Below are 20,971 nucleotides of genomic sequence, written 5' to 3' on the forward strand. Positions count from 1 at the left end.
CTAAGGAAATAGGCACAAATAAAAAGGGTTCTGTCAGTATTTCATACAACAGATATTTTAAAGTGAGCAATCCTATAGAGGTAAATATTTAGTGAAATATCTGAGTGTCCTGAGGATGATAATGAACACTCAGGTTTGGTACCCAACACGGACAAGACCGACTTACTTTTCAAAATAATCTAACACACAAGCACGATGTATTAAATAATTCAGAACAGAGTAAATTATACCTAAATGCTGACCAGTTGTAAATCTCTTTCTTTTATGAGAAGATATTAAAAACATACTATAGAAACAAGTCCTGTGAAAATGGGAAACAGCAAAATCTTATGGTAATTGCTTATTTTTACACATGTACTGCTTTTTTCCTCATTCAGAACAGATGTAACTCACTTAAGCACATGGGCTGGTGTGGTTTGCTGCTAATGTAATATTTCTTAAGGACAACTTTACACAGAAATGATTCTTAGAGTATCACACAGTTCTGCTACTCTAATGCCCTAAGAATTCTTAAATATTTCTGTTTTTCTTGAAGTCTTATCCTGCCAGTTTTCTCAGTCTCAGCAGCAAATACAATCAGGTATAATACTGAATTTCTTTTAACATGGTCTGGCTTGTTTTAGAATAATTTGCAATCCCAGTTTTCTTTGACAATTAGAACTTAAATGTAATAATCACAACAGCAAAGCAAAACAGGACACTGCTTACCAGTGTATGCAACAGGAGACATGGCATTTGGAAGGTGCTTACCTCAAGGACGGAAGTCACATGGAGCTTTAACAAATACCAATATTTCCCTTTCATGAAGGAATGCAAGTTCAGTAAGATTCAGTGTATGCTTAGTATACAGTAAGAAGTACAAAGTACAGGTCTGGATTCATGGAACAGCTAACTTATTTTGAAAACTCCCATTCAGCAGAAAACCTAAAAATATGGTCAATTTTAAATATGTTTTCAGTTCTACCAGTCTGGGACACTGGAAAAGCTCACATGCTTTTTCTGAAAGCCAGGACACAGCAGCAGAAGTTTGTGTATCTTGTTTCACAGGGGACTTGGTTTCAGGGTTAATTAGGATTAACTGTATGCAACGGTGCCACCGTTTTCAAGAATTAAAATTGGGCTGCAACAAGCAAATAATCAGAAATGGAGACTCTTTGGCAAAGAATCTTTCCTGTGTGGGCCAGAAAAGTGTTATTCCCTAATGAGGAAGGCAGAACTCCTGTTCTGCACCTTGAGGTGGCAGAGTCAGCAGCCTTGAAGGCAGTATTTTCACCTGTTATGCAAAACTGGCTCTTAAAATGAGCCATTGTTCACAAGGGTAACAACACCAAAGAGCTCCTGTTCTGCATTCTGCCAGCTGATGGTGGAGGGGTGCAAACCCAGAGCTGTATCCCAGAAAACTTCCTCATGGCATCCATCTACTTCAACAGTATCTGCAGTGTCTGCTTTGCAGAAATGCTTCTGTGAGCAAAGTTTTATTTTCAGAAGTATTGCAAACATGTAAATATTTGGATCTCAGACTTGTGCAAATCTGTGCAAGGAGCTGCCATTCCTGCTGGAGGCATTTAACAGCCATCTGGGAGCCTCCTGGGGGGGAAGATGACTCACTCTAGGAGACTTGAAAAGAGGAGGAGCCAACAGTCTTCAAGAAAGGCTCAAGTAGTTACACTTGCAATAATTATCACTCAATAATGTTCAGAAGGAATAAGTAAATAATGATTAGGTTCATGCACTAGCTAAGGCAATAACTTGATGCATTGCATTGGTTTTGGCAAGCAGTTGGAGTCTGGAATGATCCTAAATTTCCTAGCTGGTCATCAAATTTTCCATACCTAGTAATTTTTAAAAATATTTTATTGTAATATTTTTCTGTATTTTAACATCAACGGAAATACTTCTGAAATTCAGGTGTGCAGAACTATATGGTGTGGGGGCTTGGGGACATGAAGTCATATTGAATTTTCTTATAAAACCTCTTTAAAAACTCAGTGCAAACAAAAGTGGCTCAAATCTACTTTTTTTTTTCAATGAAAATTTAGAAATAATTGGTAAGAACTGAAAAATAAGATGACCTACAGCCCTCATGAATTCAGACTTTTCACTCCCATTTTTCTCAAATCATTCAATTTCAGACTGAAATATACAAACATTAGTAGCAATGCAATATGCTGCCATGTTAAAAATGTGCAGTATGCAAAATCACTACCCTCCTAAAAAAAAAGGCTATGAAAAATTTAGGTTTTACTAAGGAAAAAATACTCTATACCTATATAAGTTCAAATGTCTGCAAGGCAGATACTATCCTACTACAACACCACATCTTCACTAGTATGACATTCCCCTATCATTCTACTACCTGAGTGATGTCAGTGTAAATTCAGGCACCATTAGTAAACTTTTGACCAAACATATACACTGCACTGACAAAGGAGTAAACAACCCTTCAGCTTACCAGTACATGTAAAAAAGACACTGACAAAATGGAAAATAATATTTTTATGATAAATTATTCCTATTATTTCCTCATTGCCCCAGAAAAGCGAAGAGCTAGACACTATTTACTCATCAATCCTTTATTCTTTAAGGATTCCTTTTACTGCAATCCAACACTGTTTACTTTGTAAGTAAGAAAATGGTAAAACTAAGTAGTCATGGAAGAATCCTCAATGCCTGTGTCCCTTGCTGTCCCTCTCCCTGCGCTTTAACTCCTCTTTGTAGCAGTAGGAACAGTAATTTTCAGTCTCAGGACGACCATAAAAGGAACAGTTCTCCTTCTTACAGCGGTTCTGCTGGATGGAATATATTGGGCAAACTGTGCTTCTGCCTTGGTTTTTGTCGTTGTTCAGCCAGCTCTGAGGAGCGTCCTCGTCAGCGTACTCCAAGCAGTCTCTGACGTCCCCCGTGTTGAAGCCGTTGGTGTAGGTCTGGGACTTGTGTTCGGCCGGCCTGGCGTAGCTCAGCGACTCCACCGTGTTCACCGTGCGCATCCCAGGCAGCCGTGCGGGGCTGTAGCTCTGCGAGGACAGCGACCTGTTCTGCTGGGGGTAGGTGGCACAGGTTTTCAGGGTGCCAACCACTGGCTTGTAGGTATCATCCTGGAAGCTCGATGGCTTGGAGTTGACGTCATGCAAATGGATGACACTTTGCCTTTGAACGGGGGGGGTATGGCTATAGTGGGCAGACACCGGGATGGGGCCACTTCTCTTGGCACCGTTGCTGGGTGAAGAAAAGGACCCGGGAGTGGGACTAGTGCGGTCTTTAAACTTTAAAACCAGTTGGGTCGTATGGCTTTGAGGTAAGACGGGTGATGCCCTATCCTGAGGAGATGGTTCTAATTTTTCTTTTGAAAATGCCTCTGGCTCCAGTTTCCTACTAGAGGAGCCATTCAGTGCAGCCTTTTTCTCAGCTTCCTTTCTTTTCTGTTCCTGTTCTGCATTGAAGCGCTCCTGGGCACTGGTCAGGTAATAGCCGATCATCTCCTCATGGAACTGATGCCTGTGACTGGTCAAAAGAAGGCCAGCAAAAATAAACTTTCGTTCACCCTGCATGGCAGCTCTCAAAATATTTAGGCTGAGTTTCACGTCTGTGCTGTACTTCCATGGGTCAGACTGCTTGTCAGAAAAGGGTTTAGTGTTCACCTTTTCAGTGGGGGAGCTGCTGGCTCTGTCAGTTGGAGATGGAGTGGTCTTCTCTGACGGAGACGCGCTCGCAGACTGTCCAGATTCCTCTTTGCTCCCTTTGCGAGACTTGGACTTCTTCTCTTTGACTTTTTCTACTGTGTCACCATTTTTTCCATTCCCTGAATTGGCTCTGCTCATCTTCCCGTGCACCAGACCTCCAAGACCACCCATGTTCTTTTTCAGTTTAATTCCCAGGGTTTTACTGAGGCTTCCTATTTTATTGGCAACTGAATCCGTCCTGGTTTTGTCTTTATCTTTCCTTTGTTTGTCCTTTTCTTTTTCTTTACCGTTTTTGCCGTTATTGCCATTGGAATTACTACAGATGGACTCTCGGTCTGAGTCCATGGAGTCAGCCAGAGACTGCACGTCTTCTCCAGCAGAAGCTGTAGGGGATTCTGGTTGAGCCAAAGGGGCCTGCTATGGAAAAGGAATTATAATTAGATACAGCAAAATCCATTTCATACAGGAGTTGGTGCAAAAATACCTACCCCAAATTCAATACAGATTTTGACACTGATTTTAAATACACTTTTTAATTTATGAACTAACATTTTTGACTGGTTCCATCACTAAATAAAGCTTTTCTAACTGTGCTTACTATGTATTTTGCTTGTTCCTAAGTAGCTTTTGGCTCATTTCAGACACATTTGTAGAATAGAGGTCAGTCACTCAGATGCTCTGTGAAAGTCAATGCCTGAGTCATGGGGGAAAGCAAGTTCCCTCCTGCCCCAGAGAGCCAGGACAGGGAGGATCAGCAGTGTAGGCTGTCCCTCAGGCCACGGGAAAGGAGCTGGGGAAGATGCAATGGAAGGGGAATTAGCTGCTGCTGAAAGCTGTGAGGGGCATACAGCACACAAACCTGTGTGCAGCAGTATTTCAAAATTGATTATGTTCAAAACCCAGCTTATTTAAATTGACTTTTTATTTATTTAGGTCTCTGGTGCATGAAAATTAAAGGGAGGATGCACCAGAGCTAAACATCTCATATGAAATATCAAACATTAAACTCAAGCAAGTAGGCTGAGGAATACAAAGATGTGTATTCATGTTTATTGGAAAGGCAATGCAGATAAAACTGGTCGTAAGTCTGAGATCCACTTTATATTTTAAGTTACATGATAAAGCACCTTCCTTGAAAATGCAATAACATGAATCCTAGGGTACTTTAAAACAGGACTCTGTTCATGTACTGCTGCAGAACAGTCTTGCTTTCAGGCACCATGAACCTAAAATCTGCTAGAGATAAATCTGAAATATTCAACTGGCTATAAGGACATGGGGAGGGTAAGCTCTGTACTTGTGTATACTTCTGGTATAGAAATACCTGCCATCATTGTCCCTGGGTACTTACATGTCCTCTCCCCCAGGAAGCCCTGAGCACCCCAACACTCAGTTGGGAGCAGAGGTGTTATTCCCACAGAGCAGAGGGGAAAGTGCTGCAGTGACCTGACCATGATCATGCAGCAAATGTACCTCTCCAAAGGGAGAGGTACCCCAGGTTCCACAAGGGCTCACCACTTACAAGTGCAAGACCGTTTTTGTTGTTATCATATTGTTGTTATCATATTTTTAGAGTCTTATATTTTCTGGGTGGTTTTCTTACAAGCAGCTTTTCACAGCAGTGTTGTTTTTGCTTCTTTGTCAGGGCTCTTCTAAGGTTCTCTTTGACTGGCTAACTTACTTCTTTTTATTTCAGTTATTTTCATTATCTACAGCTGCTGTTTAATTAAGGATATCACAGCTGCAGCTCATTTAGAACAACAAGGATCGGGACAAGGCTACTTATACAATACATATATTTTACTGAGACTCATAAGCCACTTATACAATACAGATATTTTACTATGGCTCAAAGGTCACCTACACAATACACACTAAGATTCAATGGCCACCTATACATTTTGACTCTCCTTTTTCTGATATGGTAGCTACTACTGTAGAAACTGTAGAAAAATGGATTTTTCCTCTCTTGCAGCTTGTTAAAATACTTTCTCCTTTTGTGTTCTGTTTCTCTGTTCAAACTCCATCAGTGTAGGCTGTCTAAATCACCTCCATGCTCTCCTAGCAACCTTTTGCTTCCAGCCTAACCCCTCCACCTATTCAATGCAATTTGCAGAGAAATTTCAGTGCCAGCTGGGCATAGTTCTAAAACAGCTCTCTGGAAGAGGCAGGCTACAGTTTAGTGCCAGTCTATGGCCTTTTGTCAGCCACTCCAAACTGGGAGTTGTCCACAAGTGCAAATACACTATCAGAAAGAAATTGGTGACCTAACAGTGGCATCAGGAGAGCAAGACAAAGTTCTGAGAAGACAGTGGTGAGAAAAGGTTTCTTTAAATTACACAAATGACTGAAATTTATACCAGAAAAAGTAAGTTAGAAGACACATTTCAGCAAAAAATATACAAGCAACAGTGCTATTAAAACAAATAACCAGAAAAATTTGTAAGCCTGATTGGTGTCAGTGAGCCATGAGTGGCTGTCCCTGCTGCCAGGGCACTGAGCTGTTTGCAGGCAGCCTATCCTTGTATCTTCCATGCTGTGGGAGCAAGGGGGAAGTTTACCTTACCCGTGTCTCAGAGGGGATGCGGATCCAGGTTACATTCATGTAGCTGTGCAGAAGATTAAGCTTTGCCTCAAGAGACAGAATCAAACTAAAGATAAAAAAAGAAGGGAACAAGCAGTCAAAAAGCTTGAAAGAAAAAGCAACACTTCATAACAGGGGGAGATACAACAGCAGCCCGATTGTGACTGTGAGCTGAAGAACACAACTCCCCCCCCATGTCTCCTACCATGTAAGCAGAGCACATGAACCAAGCCCTCACTGTCAGCAGTTCTCCCAGTAGTGCCACCAGGTACAGCTCAAGACATTTTACTGCTTAACACCAAAGTTACAGAAAGGTCTTACTTGGCCAGTCTGGTGTTATCATTGTCATCTTTTCCCCACTCCCAGTCTTTGCCAGGATCGACCGCAAAGTGCAAAGGCAGTAACTTGTGTTCAGAGTCAGTCAGGGGGATCACCGCTGAAACAGAGAAGAGACAAGGATTGGAGTGGGGGAAACAAAAATTATGAAAAGAAGAAAAGATTCAGCTGTAAAAAGCAGAATCACTGCTTCAAGAAGAGCAGAATTTGTGCTGCAGAACTGCCTCATTCAGAGCACCACAAATGATTTATACCGGGCTCCATTTGCCTGTTTTCATGTTTGTGCAATAAAAGAGGGAGAGGTTAATACTCTGATTGCTCCTGGAGTGAATGGTAGTCACCTGTGGAGGAGGGGAGACCTCTGGAGAGAACCACATGGCCATTTGTACTGTACAATCAACATTTCCTGGAGACAGAGCCATTAGAATAGCAGAAAGCAATAAAATGTTGCAATATTCCTGCCTATCGCTCAGAATCAGAGATTAACATGTTTGTTATTTTGCCTTTTTAGTTTAGTACCTTTGTAATAAAAATATATTGATATCAGCATTAAGAAAGAAAACAAGAGGAAGCTAGCGTGATTTTGCGTTCAAACTAAATTAACATAATTGAAGAGCAGAGATCAACATGTATATGGGTTAAGAGGTCAGTTTGAGGCCTCTGGGTGCAGTGCAAAGGCCATTATTGTTCTTACAGCCCAACACTGCTGCCAGCAGTTTTGCTCTTCTGCTCTTTCCCCTCTCTGCTCAGGCTCTGTCCTAATGACTCTGCCTCTTCTTTATACTCAGCATGCAGGGACCACACTCGGATGTCAGAGTGTCTATCATTCATCATCAGCAAGCGACTAAGAAATAAAGCAATGCCAGTTTTAATTAAAGCCACCAATTCACTTCTATTTGATTAGGAAAACAAGTAAAAGCTGTTGAGGGTCTGGATAGGATCCTCAGCGTGGTACAGGTCACTGCTTCTCCTCTGACAGCTAATCAAGGCATTTACCTTTCTGCACTAGAGCTCTTCAGGACTTGCCCTGAGTATTCATTCCAGATAATCCAAGGCCAAAGAAATCTAGAGAAGCCACCCAAACATCATGGCACTCAGTTATTGAAACCCGACTTCACGTGGGGCTCTGTGCTGTTTGTAACCCTTTCTGCGGCGCAGCACGCACGCGCGGCCAGAGCGGAGGCGCAGCATTCCGGGCACGCGCGGCTCGCTCGCCCCCGCAGCGGCTCCGCGGCCCCGGCGCTGCCCGGACAGGCCCGAGGCCGCCCAAATCCCGCGGGGCGGCGCCCCCTGCCGGCCGCGCCGGGAACCGCCGCGCTCTGCCCCGCAGAGCCGCTCCCCGAGAGCTCCGCACGGACACAGCGGGACCAGAGCTCCCCAGGCAAACTCCGGGCACACGCGGGGAGCACAAGTCTGCCGTTCCGAATACACTGTACTGCAGCGGCCTGGGGCACCGGAACAGCACAAATGTGCAGCAGGTGTGACAGATGAATGCACTTCTAACACTTCCTGGTGTAATATGAGGTCGTATCCTAACGCATTCAATGAAATTATTGCAACCAAGAGGCTGGAATAACTGAGAATACAATTAACTGAACGTGTTTCACAAGGAAAATGCATATTCTGCCAATTAACTGAGTTACCAGCAGGCACTGACTGGACTGACATCTGATCTCAACCATTTAAAGGAAGAAGGCAACTTAGGAAAGAGCAATGTTGTTAGTTTACAACACAGCAGTTCCCTTCTGGTAGCACCTGGCCTTACAGGCACAGCGTGGTAAAAAACTGTGACTGTAATCCTAGGACAGGTGATGATGGAAAGCTTGGAGCAAAGAACCACCAGAGAGTTGAAGCACTTTCTTCTTGGGATAGAAACTTCAAAGGGTAAATGTGACTTTCTTCTCTATGGGCAGCTTGAAACTAACTAATTTTCACATAGTTAAATAAATATTTTGGTGTATAAACAAATTTTTAAAAAATCCTTTTAAAAGCTTGCTACTTCTACTGATACTGAAAATACGTACTAAAAATGCTTAGTGATACTCCATTTTATTAAAAGACAAAGTTAAGTAAACAACAAAGCTTAGAGATGATTGTCTGTTGCATGTCACTGTTGTCTTAAGTCCTGTACACATTCTGAGTGTCAGAAATGTGTTCACTGAGTTGAGTGCTGATTGTATCCCCATTCTAAGGTATAGTCTTATAGGCTGGTGTGAAGCACTGCTGTTTTCATGGAAAACAAATCTTCTAAAGTGAAGAACTTTGAAAATTCTGTCTTCACTGCAAGAGCATTTCTCTCTCAGGGAATTTTGTTTGATAGTTGGGGTTTAATGTAAGATTTCCCCAAGTTCCTGATAGAAAAGTATTTTTTTGTCACAGCTGCAAGCAGAGTCCACCCCATTCATTTCTAAAGCAAACTGCACAGACTGCAGCACCTACCTGACACCCAGCAGGGTCTGCAGCTTTGGTTGGTGCTGGCCTCACTTGGCTGTGGCTCTCTAGATGGAACTGCACTTCTCCAAGCACAGCCTACCAGCCCTAATTCCAACAGATGGGATAAGTGACAAGCAACAGCTGCTGGCTGGTCCATGGCAGTGTGACACACACAGTGAGAACTCTGCTGCCATTCCCTAGCTGGGTGTGCTGCCTCCTGTGCTGTGAAGAAGTCACAGCACTTCCCAGCTCTCATCCTCATGCCTCAAGTGCCACTATTCATCTAAAAAGAACAGCACTTTAACTCTTTCTGAACATGCCAGTACAATAAAATGCTGGCACAGAAACTGCCACGGTGCTGTTCAAGGCCCATTGCCACACCTCTCACAGTGTTACTTGGCCTGAGCACAGCAGCATGGAAAGCTCCAATGCCAAGGGAGCAATCCCAGGGACAGTTGAGACCTAGTCTGTGTTTTCTATAAACAAAGACACAAAAGATCTGCATCAGTAGAGCCTGCATTAATATAAAAGTATTTACCCATTTTTAATCAGACACTGGATTTCAAAGAGGGCCCCTGGTGACCATCAGAATGCCAGGGATTCTGTGTAATAAGAAGTGTCAAAATGTGTCTTAAATCCTCTCCAGACAGGGGGATATTAGCATGTTTTCCCTTTATGTCTATTTATAGTAGTGTTTTAAATGTTCTGTAACAGGACTGTATGCCAAAGCAGAACTTAAAGCATTGACATCAGTATTTAAGTGACCACACATACTTCTCAAATGCATAACTGTCTCCTCCACTAGAGAGCTCAGCAGCTGCTTAAATGTGTGTATGTACCTGCAGTAGTTCAGACACCTTCAGATGCTGCTCCTGACACTTGGTGAGAGCATAAATACTACAAGTTATGAATGGCCTGGATCTCCAGGATGCTATTTTTAAGAAGGTGCAGCTCTAAGTTGCATGTGCTGAGGCCCCTGTGCCATTGCTGCTGACACTTGACAATGGTGGCTGCCCCTTGCCATGTGCCAAAGCTGCCAGAGCTGCTCTGCTGACAAGGTACAAGCCCCAGGCACTGCTGGAGCATCCCTGTGCCCATTTCCCTCCTGTCACAGCACATAGAGGACAACAGCAATGCTGTGGTTGCTGCTGGACTACTGCAGTCTCCAACAGCAACTAGCTTGGCAGCTACAGCATTCCCTTCATCCCAAAATAAAGGCCAAATGCTCTCAGCTGCTCTACACAACTGAAGCCTGTGCATTTAAGGCCCTGAAGTAAGAGAGGTACAATCAGGTCACACAAAACAAACACCACTTTGATTCACTGACCCTTGTAATTAACCTGTATGAACTTGTACATGAAAGTTAGTAGTTAATATTTCTGAGGCTGTGCTGGATATCTGGTAGGAGTTTCTTTCCCAGCACCTTTCCTGTGAAAGTACAAGTATAGGAAGATCCTACAGAAAAGCAGTTGCTAACCTCAAGAAGGACATTTAACATTATTGTAACATTACTGCTCTTGTAGGACCTGAGGTACTGAAGGCAGAGAGATGTGCCTGAGAGAAATGAGGCTCCCGTCTGCTGATATTATTCCAGCTGTTTGAAAGGAAGAAATGGACTGTGCCATTGTCTTGTGATTGAGCCACTCAGACTCCTAAACACGCAGCAATAAAATTTAGTGAGCATTGTTTCCTTTCTGTCAGATAAATACATCTACAGGTAAAAGAAAGTACTGTGTGCACTGTATTCAATATATATGCTAGTGTTGCTGTGTTTAAAGCATACCTTGTTCTCTCTGTTGGTCTTTTTGTTCCATGGAGACAAGAGCAGAGAAATGGGCCTGATCATAGGCCAGCACAAGAGGTGAGCAATGGCATCTGTTTGGCAGAACTTCAAGTGGCAAATAAATTCCTCCAAATGGAATCGGTGCAAATGCTGCAGAGAATAAGGAGATTTGTACAACTATGTGAAAGAACAGATGAGTTGTATAAACAATTGTGCTGCAATATCATCAGAGCTCCAGGAGAGCAGCTTAAAGTGGGGTAATCAATGCAGATAACAGTCACAACAACAGGTAAAATTTCATTATAAAATGTCAGGAAATATACAAAGAACTATAATGAAGATCTTCCACGCTTACATAATTTTTCTTGCTCTAACTGTTTATTGGTAAAGGCATTATGGTCTTATAACATGAATCCCTCGCTTTGCACTGTCTTTCAGGTGTGTTTCTCAATAGCCTACAGAATAATCTACAACCATTACATTTGCAATGGAAACTGAAATTATGCAGTATTTTCTTGTGGAAGTAAATTTCTGTAAACTCCATCACCTGCTGAACATCCTCTTTTAATCAGCCAAACATCCCCCTTAAATTAAGTAACACCCCATCATGAATTAAAATTCTGTTATTCATGGTAGAGAGTGACCTGAATTTAATGCTCTGAGTCCTGCTCCGATAGGTTTGAGCTGGCTCCACATATGGATCTAACATTTCTGTGCTCACATGTGCAAACTGAATAAAACATTCTGTAAACTTCTGAATGAGAAGCTGCAGAGGAGTCATTAAAAACAAAAATCCAAGATACACACATTTAAAATTCAAATTTTCAAAGTCAGATTAGATTGATTTCTGCAGAGTTTTAAGAGGCACCTAAATAACATGGCAAAATTTGCGCATTGTTCACTTAGACCAGTCAGAAATGTATTGTTTTCTGTAATTTGGTGGTTATTTAAGTTAATAGGGAATATCTAGGATAAAGAGATTCTCAGCAAGGGTTGTATAATTATCCTGTATGTTTTTACTTTTATCTAATAGAAATGGATTGAGTATCCTTCTGTGTTTTCCTTTTTTTTTTTTCCTTCCTTTCAGAAAAAGGCAGCAGCTCTGCCATGAACACTGGTGTGTTACAGCTGGGTCCTTTGCTGATATCAGTTTACAATTGATTCAATTTACAGAGGTGCATGGATCTCTAATTACAGCTCTTACCTTCTCCCCCTGAGTCTCGTAACATTGTGTCTGCTACTACAACAATCGGTCTTCTCAAGATATGGGCTAAGACAAAAACATGGAATTCTTCCAAGCTCTCATACACTGGATCTTCTGCATTGTCCACCCTGGAAGACACAGCATTGAGACTTTATGAACCAGCTTGAACCAACCATGAGACTTTGCTGGATCAACACACCTCAGCAGCTATTTCTTCTTCACTATACCTTATATCCCCACTCCTCTGAAACCCATATTTCAGTCATTGAAGTAGGTAAAAAGAAATGGAAAGGAAAATGTACTTTTGTAAATAAAATAATAGCAGCATAAAAAAAAAATCCAGCTAGTAACACTATGCTTTAGATCTGCCTCACAATCTTCCAGGAGATGGAAATGCCCAGCACCTTTAGAAACCAACCTAGAAAGTTAATTTTCTACCAAAGAGGTCATTCTTTTACCTGGACTGCAAGAATAAATCTGGTAAAGTCTCCACTTCTCTAGGTGACCATTACCAAGCCCTTCTACGACTACATAAATAATTTAATGAATTTTTGATTTCAGTTATTCCCTTTCTGTTTTCCCAGTTTAATGTCATTAATGTCAGTACCACATTTCAAAGTTTTTCCTTTGCCTGGAAAACAAAAACAAACTAGATGAAAGAAGACTGAAAAATGGGAGGGTTGTGGGAAGCAGACAAAAGTGAAGATGATAATTCACTGCTGAGTGCAACTTCACAATATAATACACCCAGAGCCCAGCTTTTGTGAGCCCTGACAACAAGGTGACACAGGGACACTCTTAAATGGAGGCAGCTCCTGTCCTCTTCTTGCCAGCTGTGCAGGGAACCTCCAGAACTGACCGCTGTTAATTTTCTGTGCATGTGAAGAACAGAAACAGAGCAAAGTGCCTGGACACTGCTCCAGAGCGTGTAGGACAAACACAGCAACCTCTCAGAGGTCTCACAGCATCCAGCTCCTCCCTGGAGCATCACTTGAAAATCCTTCATCCCAGCCTAGGAGCATAGCAGGGTGGAAATGATCCTGGTGCAGGACATTCACTGGTCAATGAATGTCTTCTTCTCTGGATCCCTCCTCCCACTACCCACACTCATCAGGAAATGTTTCCTGATGTTCAAACCAAAGTCCCTGTTTTGCAATTTCTTCCCCTGTTCCTTACTGAACTCTTCTCCACAGCTGGCTGTAACAGCTTTTCAGCATTTGCAGTCCATTCTGTCACCTCAAAGTAAGCTGTCAGCCAAAAGCAACTCAGGGGAATCATGTTATTGGCAAGACAATATGCCAGAAAGATTTCCAGCTATCTTCTCACATTAGTATTTCCAGCCTATCAGTCCTAATTTTTTCCTTCAAATCCTCTAATTATTCCTCATCTCCTAGTTAATGAGGTTTCTAGAAGTGAAAGGCATATTCCATACACAGCTGTTATCAGAGGGATCTCTATCCCTTTGATCAGCTGATGACATGCCTGACTGCACAAACTCCAAAATTCCACTGGGCTTTTTTCCTCCTCAGTATCACATCCCCATGTTGCTTTATTCACTGTCTCTGATCATATTCACACATTTCAAACCCTTCTCTGCTATTACACATCACACTGCTCACTGCCACAGGATCAGAGTGTCTGGGGTCATAAGGGAGCTCTAGAGAACCCCTTATTCAGCCCCTGCTCCATCAGGGCCACCCAAAGCCCAGGATTGTGTCCAGACAGCCTTTGGGTACCTCCAAGGAGAGAGAGTCCACAGCCTTGCTGGGAAACCTCCTCAATGCTCAATTTTCTACCATCACTGCCAGTAATTCATGTGGCCTGTTTTATATTATTTCAGTGCCACTTGCTGAGGATTCAGTATGAATTTTCCTAAAGATTAATGAGAATGAAAAATCATCATTAACAAGTATCCATAGTAACCTGCCACATCCTTTGATCCAATGATCATTCCACTTTTTTTCAGAGATTTTTATGTATGCTGGCTACATGACCATGAAAATTGTGGACAGAGTAATTTTGTCAATAAAATATAGAACCAAAGAAAATTTAAGAAACTGAAATTAATTCCTCTATTGATGTAAAGCTAACTTTAAACAATGAAATCCACTTATATAAGAGTATGTAAATCTGCATTGCAGAATCCTGCTCAACCAGAGCACTGACTAAATAAATTATTTTTATTCTAAGAGCAAATTACTAATAGAAAGAAAAGCATATAAAAATCTCAGTCTGACCTACAGATCCACTAGCACCTCCAGTCCAAACATGGGAGACACGGTCTCAGCAACCCAAAGAGATTCCCTCTCTTATGGAAAATCCAATTTGTACTGCAGCCAGGAATGAAAGAAAGCCTCTTTCAAAAAGCTGGAAGGGAAAAGTCACCCACCCTGCTGTTCTACCTGGCTGGCTGCTGCTCTCTCACCTGTAAATTCTGAGCAAGATCTGTTCTCATGTCCTTGGATTTCCTTCTAACAGCTCCCTATGGTAACATTGCTTTCCTTCCCCACACACAGCTCCAGACTTTCAGTCCAACAGACTCTAACAGCTATTCTGAGTTTAGGACTCATTTTGGGATTCACAGAGAGCAAGAGACCAATGCCCTCAGACAGCTGAGATGCACTGAAATAACATGACAGGGATAAAGTTCTCCAACCTGGTGATTTGCCAGAAGCAGGAAATCAGAATGATATCTGAGTTCTGGGCTCTGCATCCATTTCAATTTCTGACACTTTTCCTGCTTAACAATCCCCAAATGAAAACCAGCACAAACCACAGCTGTAGGTGTAGGAACCTCTCCTTTGATTTCCTTACAGTGTTTGTCAGCAATGGGCTTCAATTCAAACACAGGAAATTGCACAGTAGTGGAACATTATCTTTCATTCTTCAAGGAAAAAAGGTATATTGTATTACAGCAACCTGAGTGGGTCGCTGGGGTGGTGAGAGAAGGACGAGAATCTTGTTTCTTGATCAGAAGGCTGGATTTATTGATATAAGATATATAATACATTATAACTATACTAATAAGAATAAAGAGAGAAGTTGCAGAGGCTGCTCCAGCTAAGAATAGAAAAGAAAGAATCTATAACAAAGCTGTGTCCAGGGACTCTGTCCCCAGCTTGCTCCTGTGATTGGCCCTTAATTATAAACATGGGAACATGAACCAATCACAGGTGCATCCTATTGCATTCCACAGCAGCTGATAACAATTGTTTACATTCTCTTCTGAGGCCTCTGCCTTCCAGAAGACGCAGAAATCTGAAAGAAAGGATTTCTGTGAAAAAATGTCTGTGACATTATTGAATTGACTAAAGGAAAAGAAACACAGAATGTGAATGCTTTGGGTTCCATATTTGAACCACCACAGCAATTTGGCTTTGCTTGGCTTCAGTACTTTATGTGAACTGAAAATAGGCCAGATAAAAAGAGGTATTAGTCTTTAGAAACTACAGCTAATAATCAATAAATATGTTATAATGAACCAATTCTACCTGCACCCTACAATAGCTGCCTATGCTGAACAGTTTAAAAGAAATAGCACTCCTGTAACAGATGCCAGATCAAGTAAAATCGTTTTAGGGCAATGTCTTGTTAAAAGGTCTAAACTACATTCTGTACAAGGTGAAGGTCTTGCATGGCTGCAGGAGTTGTGTATGAAGAGCTGTTTGTTGAAGCACTTTGAATACCAAGCCAAGTCCAAAACCTCAGAGGACACTTGCATTTGAGAGGTACTTCCTGTTTAAATGTTCTGGGTTTCTGCCTCAAATTCAATTCCCATGACATACACAAAGACTACAGCAGTATTCCCTCCCTGCTTCCCCATTTTAAGTCCCTTGAACTTATTAATAAGATAATGCCAACAGCACAGGTACAGCTGGGAGGTGACAATAAGTACAAATACCATCCACTTCCAGGGTCTGCATGAGCTCAAAGCACAACAGCACCTGGGTTTTCAACAGTGAATAACAACAGTGATACTCACTCTCACATGAGAACAGGCTCTGACTGACAGTTGCACAGTGAAGAATGGGGTTGGAATTTTCTTTTGAGCAGGATAGCAATAGTTAGGTTCTTAACAAAAAACAGGGTACCAGACATTTTCCTTTTTTCAACGCAGTTCCTTCAATTCAGTGCCCCTACTTTTGCTTGTAAATGGAGATAAATGAAGCAATTATGTTAATCTAGAATTCATTTTTTACATTTACAGGAAGATGTGCAAATCTGTTTCAAAACAAGAATCTGCTTCATAAGTTTGCTTTGCTTTACATGCTGGAAACAAGAACTTAAGAACCAGGTTTTTCTGTGTTTCCTTTTTCTCTTTTTCCAACTTCCAGCCTCAGAATGAGAATGTCTCAAAGGAGAAATCTTTAGAAATTTAGCGACAATTGCTGATCTCCTTTGCACATAGCTCACTCTGAAAAATAACTATAATAAGTTTGCAGGTGAATGAGGCAGCACAATTCCAGCCTTAGGTTTGTCACTGAATTCTTTTGAAGCAAATACAACTTCTGATGCTTTAGCTAATTCTGACACCAAAGGGAAACGCCTCATCTACAGTTCAAAGACTGATGTGCAAGCTTGCTTAATATAGCAACTAACTAGAGGACATAATATACCCCATCTCAAAAATACTATTTTGATATACCTTTTCCTTGTCAAGGGCCCTACTTTGAACATGGGCTCATTAAACTGAAAAAATAATTCATTCTGCCACATTCATTCTGTCTTTGGAATGAATGCAAAGCAAAGTATACATTCAAATCTTTAACAGGATAAGAATTTCTTGCCAGATCCATCTTTCACTATTTCAAAGGAAAAATTAACTGTTGGCTATTTGTATTTACTTTATTTTGATTGAAAAAAAAAGATAAGTGCAAACCATAATGAGAAGGTTATTTATGTACTACCTATACTCCCCATGTAGGCACCTGGGAACTGAAGGTTGACTGCCTGGCAAAGATAACATTTGAGAGCATCTCTGACTAAAAGCTACTGAAAATATGTGGTACATGGAACATAAGAATGAAATGGAACAAGTCAGAGAAAACTGGGGCTGAGTGACCAGATTTAATAGAAATATGAACTGAACTGCCTTAGAAAACTGAAACGTATCAACAGGAAAATATCTACAAACATAATAAACAAACTAGAGATTAAAATAATTTTTTTTTTTTTCACTTCATAATAGAAGAAAAGGAGACACACTGTAGCTGACAATTTTCTAAGCAAAGTCCTCCTGAATTCCTAGAATTACCTATCCTTAATATCACAAGGTTAAAGGGAAAATAAAATATTCTTTCAGAGTCCAAAGAATATTTTCTACAAACTTTGTTACTGTCATTGTGCTGTATCCCTTATTTTGTCAATTTATTTATCACCACACATTATTTTCTCCAGGGGAAACAGTAGGCAGAGAAAATTATGCACTGAGCAAACACTAAATATTTTTAGTGATAAACACTAGACACAAAAACTAAAGCTTCTGCATTCTGAAGGCTGGTAAATAATCCTGTCATTTGGGGATAACTGCACTGAAAGCAAGGGACGGTTTATAACAGTGGCTATTTAAAGCAGATACTCTATGTGGGTCAGGGGTATTTAAATGTTGTAGATTCTGTTTCATCCCAAATCTTTTCACAAATATACTCCTGAAAAAAAGCTAAATGATACTGCCAACATGCTTGTTCCATGTCACTGTAGGACACAAAACAACAAAAGCGCACACACCGCTGCTTTCAAGGTGAAGAAAAGGGAAGTTTATTTTCTGACTTTAACATTTATAGTTTTTTAAAAGTGACAGTGGATTGGAGGGTGAAAGAGCCACCTCTCCAATGACACTGGACAAACTAAAAGCCTATCAAATTTCTCTTCTTCTATAAAAGAATACAAAACAATAAGTTATTTACAGGAAGTGTGTGAGAAAGTTCTTTACAAGAATGTAAACATCTGAAGGTTTAAAAAAATCTTAAAAAATCAAAACAACAGTTCCACGAGAAAAACAATTAGGATTTATTACATGGAGACTCTTTTGGATACAACATAACCTCAAGTTAGTGTGGTAACAGTACAAGAAAGCATGACCAAAATGCTAAATATTATAATGGGATATTTCGATAATTCTGCCATGCCAAAAGAGTACAACAGCTGCAAAGGCAGTTTGGTGGTGCTATGAACACCTTCCCTCAGTTGTGCTGCGCTGTTTTCCTACGGAGAGCCAGCCTGGGGCAGCGTCAGTGTGAACTTACCCGCCACCAGTGCCCCCATTCTTGCTGAAGTGCGTGCGTGGCTCGCTCGACGCCAGCTTGAGCAGCTCGTTCCACTCGCGCTCCCACTCCTCCTCCGTGTATACCAAACCTGACTATGGGGCACAAGGAAACACTGTCACTACTCTGCTGACACACAGTGCAAGCTGAGCTCTGTACCAGTGTTTGCAACTCACCTGAGTTTCACACATGACTCAGTTCAGTATCTTGGGCCATTAATAGTTCAACATTTCACTCAAGTGAAAGAACATTAACTTATTAAAAAGATCTAAATTACCAACTGTAGAGTTAGCACATTCACTTGTTTGCCCTCAGGATTACTCCTGAAACTGGCTTATCTAGACACTGCACAGACATCTTCAGGAAATAGTAACATGCTGAAGGTACAGCTTTTAATCAAAAATAAAATCAGATTTAAAGACTATTTTAGTTAGAACACTTCCACTCAATATTTGGCCACAGCTCTAAAAATCCTAATTCAAGATTCTGGGAAATCTTTCCTAAATGGGGTTCTCTCTGTTTTGTGAATTTCATCCACTCATTTTTAAATGCTTTTGATAGCTAAATTACACATTTATTTTTCTACATATTCCAAATGCACGTTAGACCTTTTAGGCACAAAACTCTGCATACTTATACCCATAAAGCTACAAACACATTTGCATTCTGGTATGAAAATTTCAAATAACGGTATCTCTTTCCCCAAACAAAATGTCAGCACAAGGAATTTGATAGCAATTAAAACTTTCACAGCAAACTTAAGAAGAATGTTTGTAACCCTAAAAGATATTAACAAGGCTGTCTTTGGGCCATACAGACCTCCTTATTTTGCTGAGTCTGTTGCCATCTCCATCTTCTTTTCAGCGCTTCCCTTTCAGCTCCACTCCTCATCATAGTATAGAGAGCTTTCCGTAACACAAGGTCCCGGTCATGAAATCCCCACATCCCTAAGGCAGCACAAGATGAAATCCAGTTTTAAAGAAGCTACAGTGAAATAGAAATAGCTAATACATAATTGAAGATTCTCTCTAGCAAATAATTCATTCACTATTTTTAAGATTTCCAAAAGAAAGAGTTACCACAAATAAGCTAATGAGCAACAAGAGTTCTAACACATTTTAAACTTTGATTAGGAACAACCAAGGATATGAGCTGGTTCAGTTGCTTGCAGGCAACTCCAGCTTTGCTGCAAGCCATGAAATATTCAGTGCTCAGGTTGATTTTAGCTGCAGGTGCCAGCAGGCACAAGGATGTTAATGAGCACTCCTTGGAATCACAGACCGGCTCTTACACAGCAGGAAATTTCCTCTGGCTTCAAAATGAAGAGAAAAGCATTTATGATGACAGAAAGTTTAAAACTACCACCAGCCACAGGCTTTCAAGTTCATTCTAAGATAATGAAACATCTTTATATGGTTGGGAATAGTAACCTACACCAAAAGAAAGCAGAGCTGTCCCCAGTCCTGTGCCTACAGACAGCCATGTTTCAGTCACTACATTGTCAGCTACTGGGTTCAGGTCAAAATACTCCAAACATTTACAGTAATTAACATATAAAATTAAGTAGATAAAGATAAAAAGATACTTGAAAACACCAAAAACTCTCTTCTTACTGCATCTTTCAACAAGAGGAGTCTCTTCAAAATATTAAAAATCCCAGTGTTTTTAAACAGTCACTCTTTGGAGTACTTTTGGTGGAAGATTTTAGCAGGTTAGGATGTAGAAAGCCCATCAAAGACCTTCAGCTTCACAGCTTTCTACTGATTTGCAGAAAGGCTTAAAAAATCTTGCAGAAACAATTAATTTATCAATTAGAGATTATTTTAATTCGCCCCAAATGCTGTTTCACATATGCTTAAACACTACAAGGAACTAACAGAGATTGACACTGCATCCTTGAAACAGCAAAGAACTGTTTGAAGAAAATCAAGAGAATGAATTAATTTCCTTGCACATAAAGTGGACAACCCTGCGGAAGCTCCCGGAATTTGCCTGTTGACCTGTCAGAACACAAAAAATACAAGGAATATACAGATCACTGGAGTTTGTGATACATGGGTTTGGATACCCTTCCAGTTATACTTTTATATCCTGAGAAACCTTTTCCTTGCCTGCTTTAGGTATGCTTGAAGTAAACAACACTACAGTGAAATGTGAAGGACATATTGCTCCAGAAGCAGACTTTTAATGCAAATCTTTGCATCTCATGTGTTTCTGGGCTTTGGCTGGGGCTAGAGGAGAGCAGTGAATATTTCTGGTAGAAGGTTTCCTGCCCAGACTGCCCCTTACCTAGAGAGGCAGCATGCAGGAGGCAGTTTCCATCACCCGTGGTGGCCAGGGGCAGCAGGCGCTTGCAGCTGGTGCACACCGTGGACCACCAATTGAGGCGTCCTGGAAGGGAAACAGCAGTTACAGGTGAGAGGAACCTGCAACAGGAGCAGTGCTCTGTGCAGGTAAACACAGAGCAGGGGGGGGAACCATCAACACCCTCCTTGCCAAATAACCTTAAATGTAATGTTAGAAGTCAAAACTGAGAAGATTAGAAATGAGGCAGATAAACTATTCTCTACATGGATCTAGAAAAGAAAAGAGCACCTTTAATTAATTTGCATCTTCCAGTCTCATATGCTGCATCCAGTAATGGATTTCCAAGGAGTTTATTGCCTTAATACCATTATGAGTCTTGCT

The 20,971-nt window shown here is 41.1% G+C and overlaps 1 protein-coding gene across 1 annotated transcript in view; it reads right to left on the minus strand.

Annotated features, from left to right (window-relative positions):
• Window positions 1-1,577: 1,577 nt before the first annotated feature.
• OTUD7A (OTU deubiquitinase 7A) overlaps window positions 1,578-20,971 on the minus strand; it is a 99,419-nt gene continuing 80,025 nt past the window's right edge. The window contains exons 10-17 of the mRNA XM_058811425.1: window positions 20,573-20,674; window positions 19,103-19,230; window positions 18,266-18,378; window positions 12,021-12,148; window positions 10,817-10,966; window positions 6,586-6,700; window positions 6,247-6,331; window positions 1,578-4,097 (exon numbers count right to left, since the gene is read on the minus strand). Of these exons, the coding sequence (XP_058667408.1) occupies window positions 2,664-4,097; window positions 6,247-6,331; window positions 6,586-6,700; window positions 10,817-10,966; window positions 12,021-12,148; window positions 18,266-18,378; window positions 19,103-19,230; window positions 20,573-20,674 (2,255 nt within the window). The 3' untranslated portion in view covers window positions 1,578-2,663. The remainder of the gene's footprint in view (window positions 4,098-6,246; window positions 6,332-6,585; window positions 6,701-10,816; window positions 10,967-12,020; window positions 12,149-18,265; window positions 18,379-19,102; window positions 19,231-20,572; window positions 20,675-20,971) is intronic.

The sequence above is a fragment of the Ammospiza caudacuta genome, chromosome 10, assembly GCF_027887145.1.
Source record: "Ammospiza caudacuta isolate bAmmCau1 chromosome 10, bAmmCau1.pri, whole genome shotgun sequence".
Lineage (NCBI taxonomy): Eukaryota > Metazoa > Chordata > Aves > Passeriformes > Passerellidae > Ammospiza > Ammospiza caudacuta.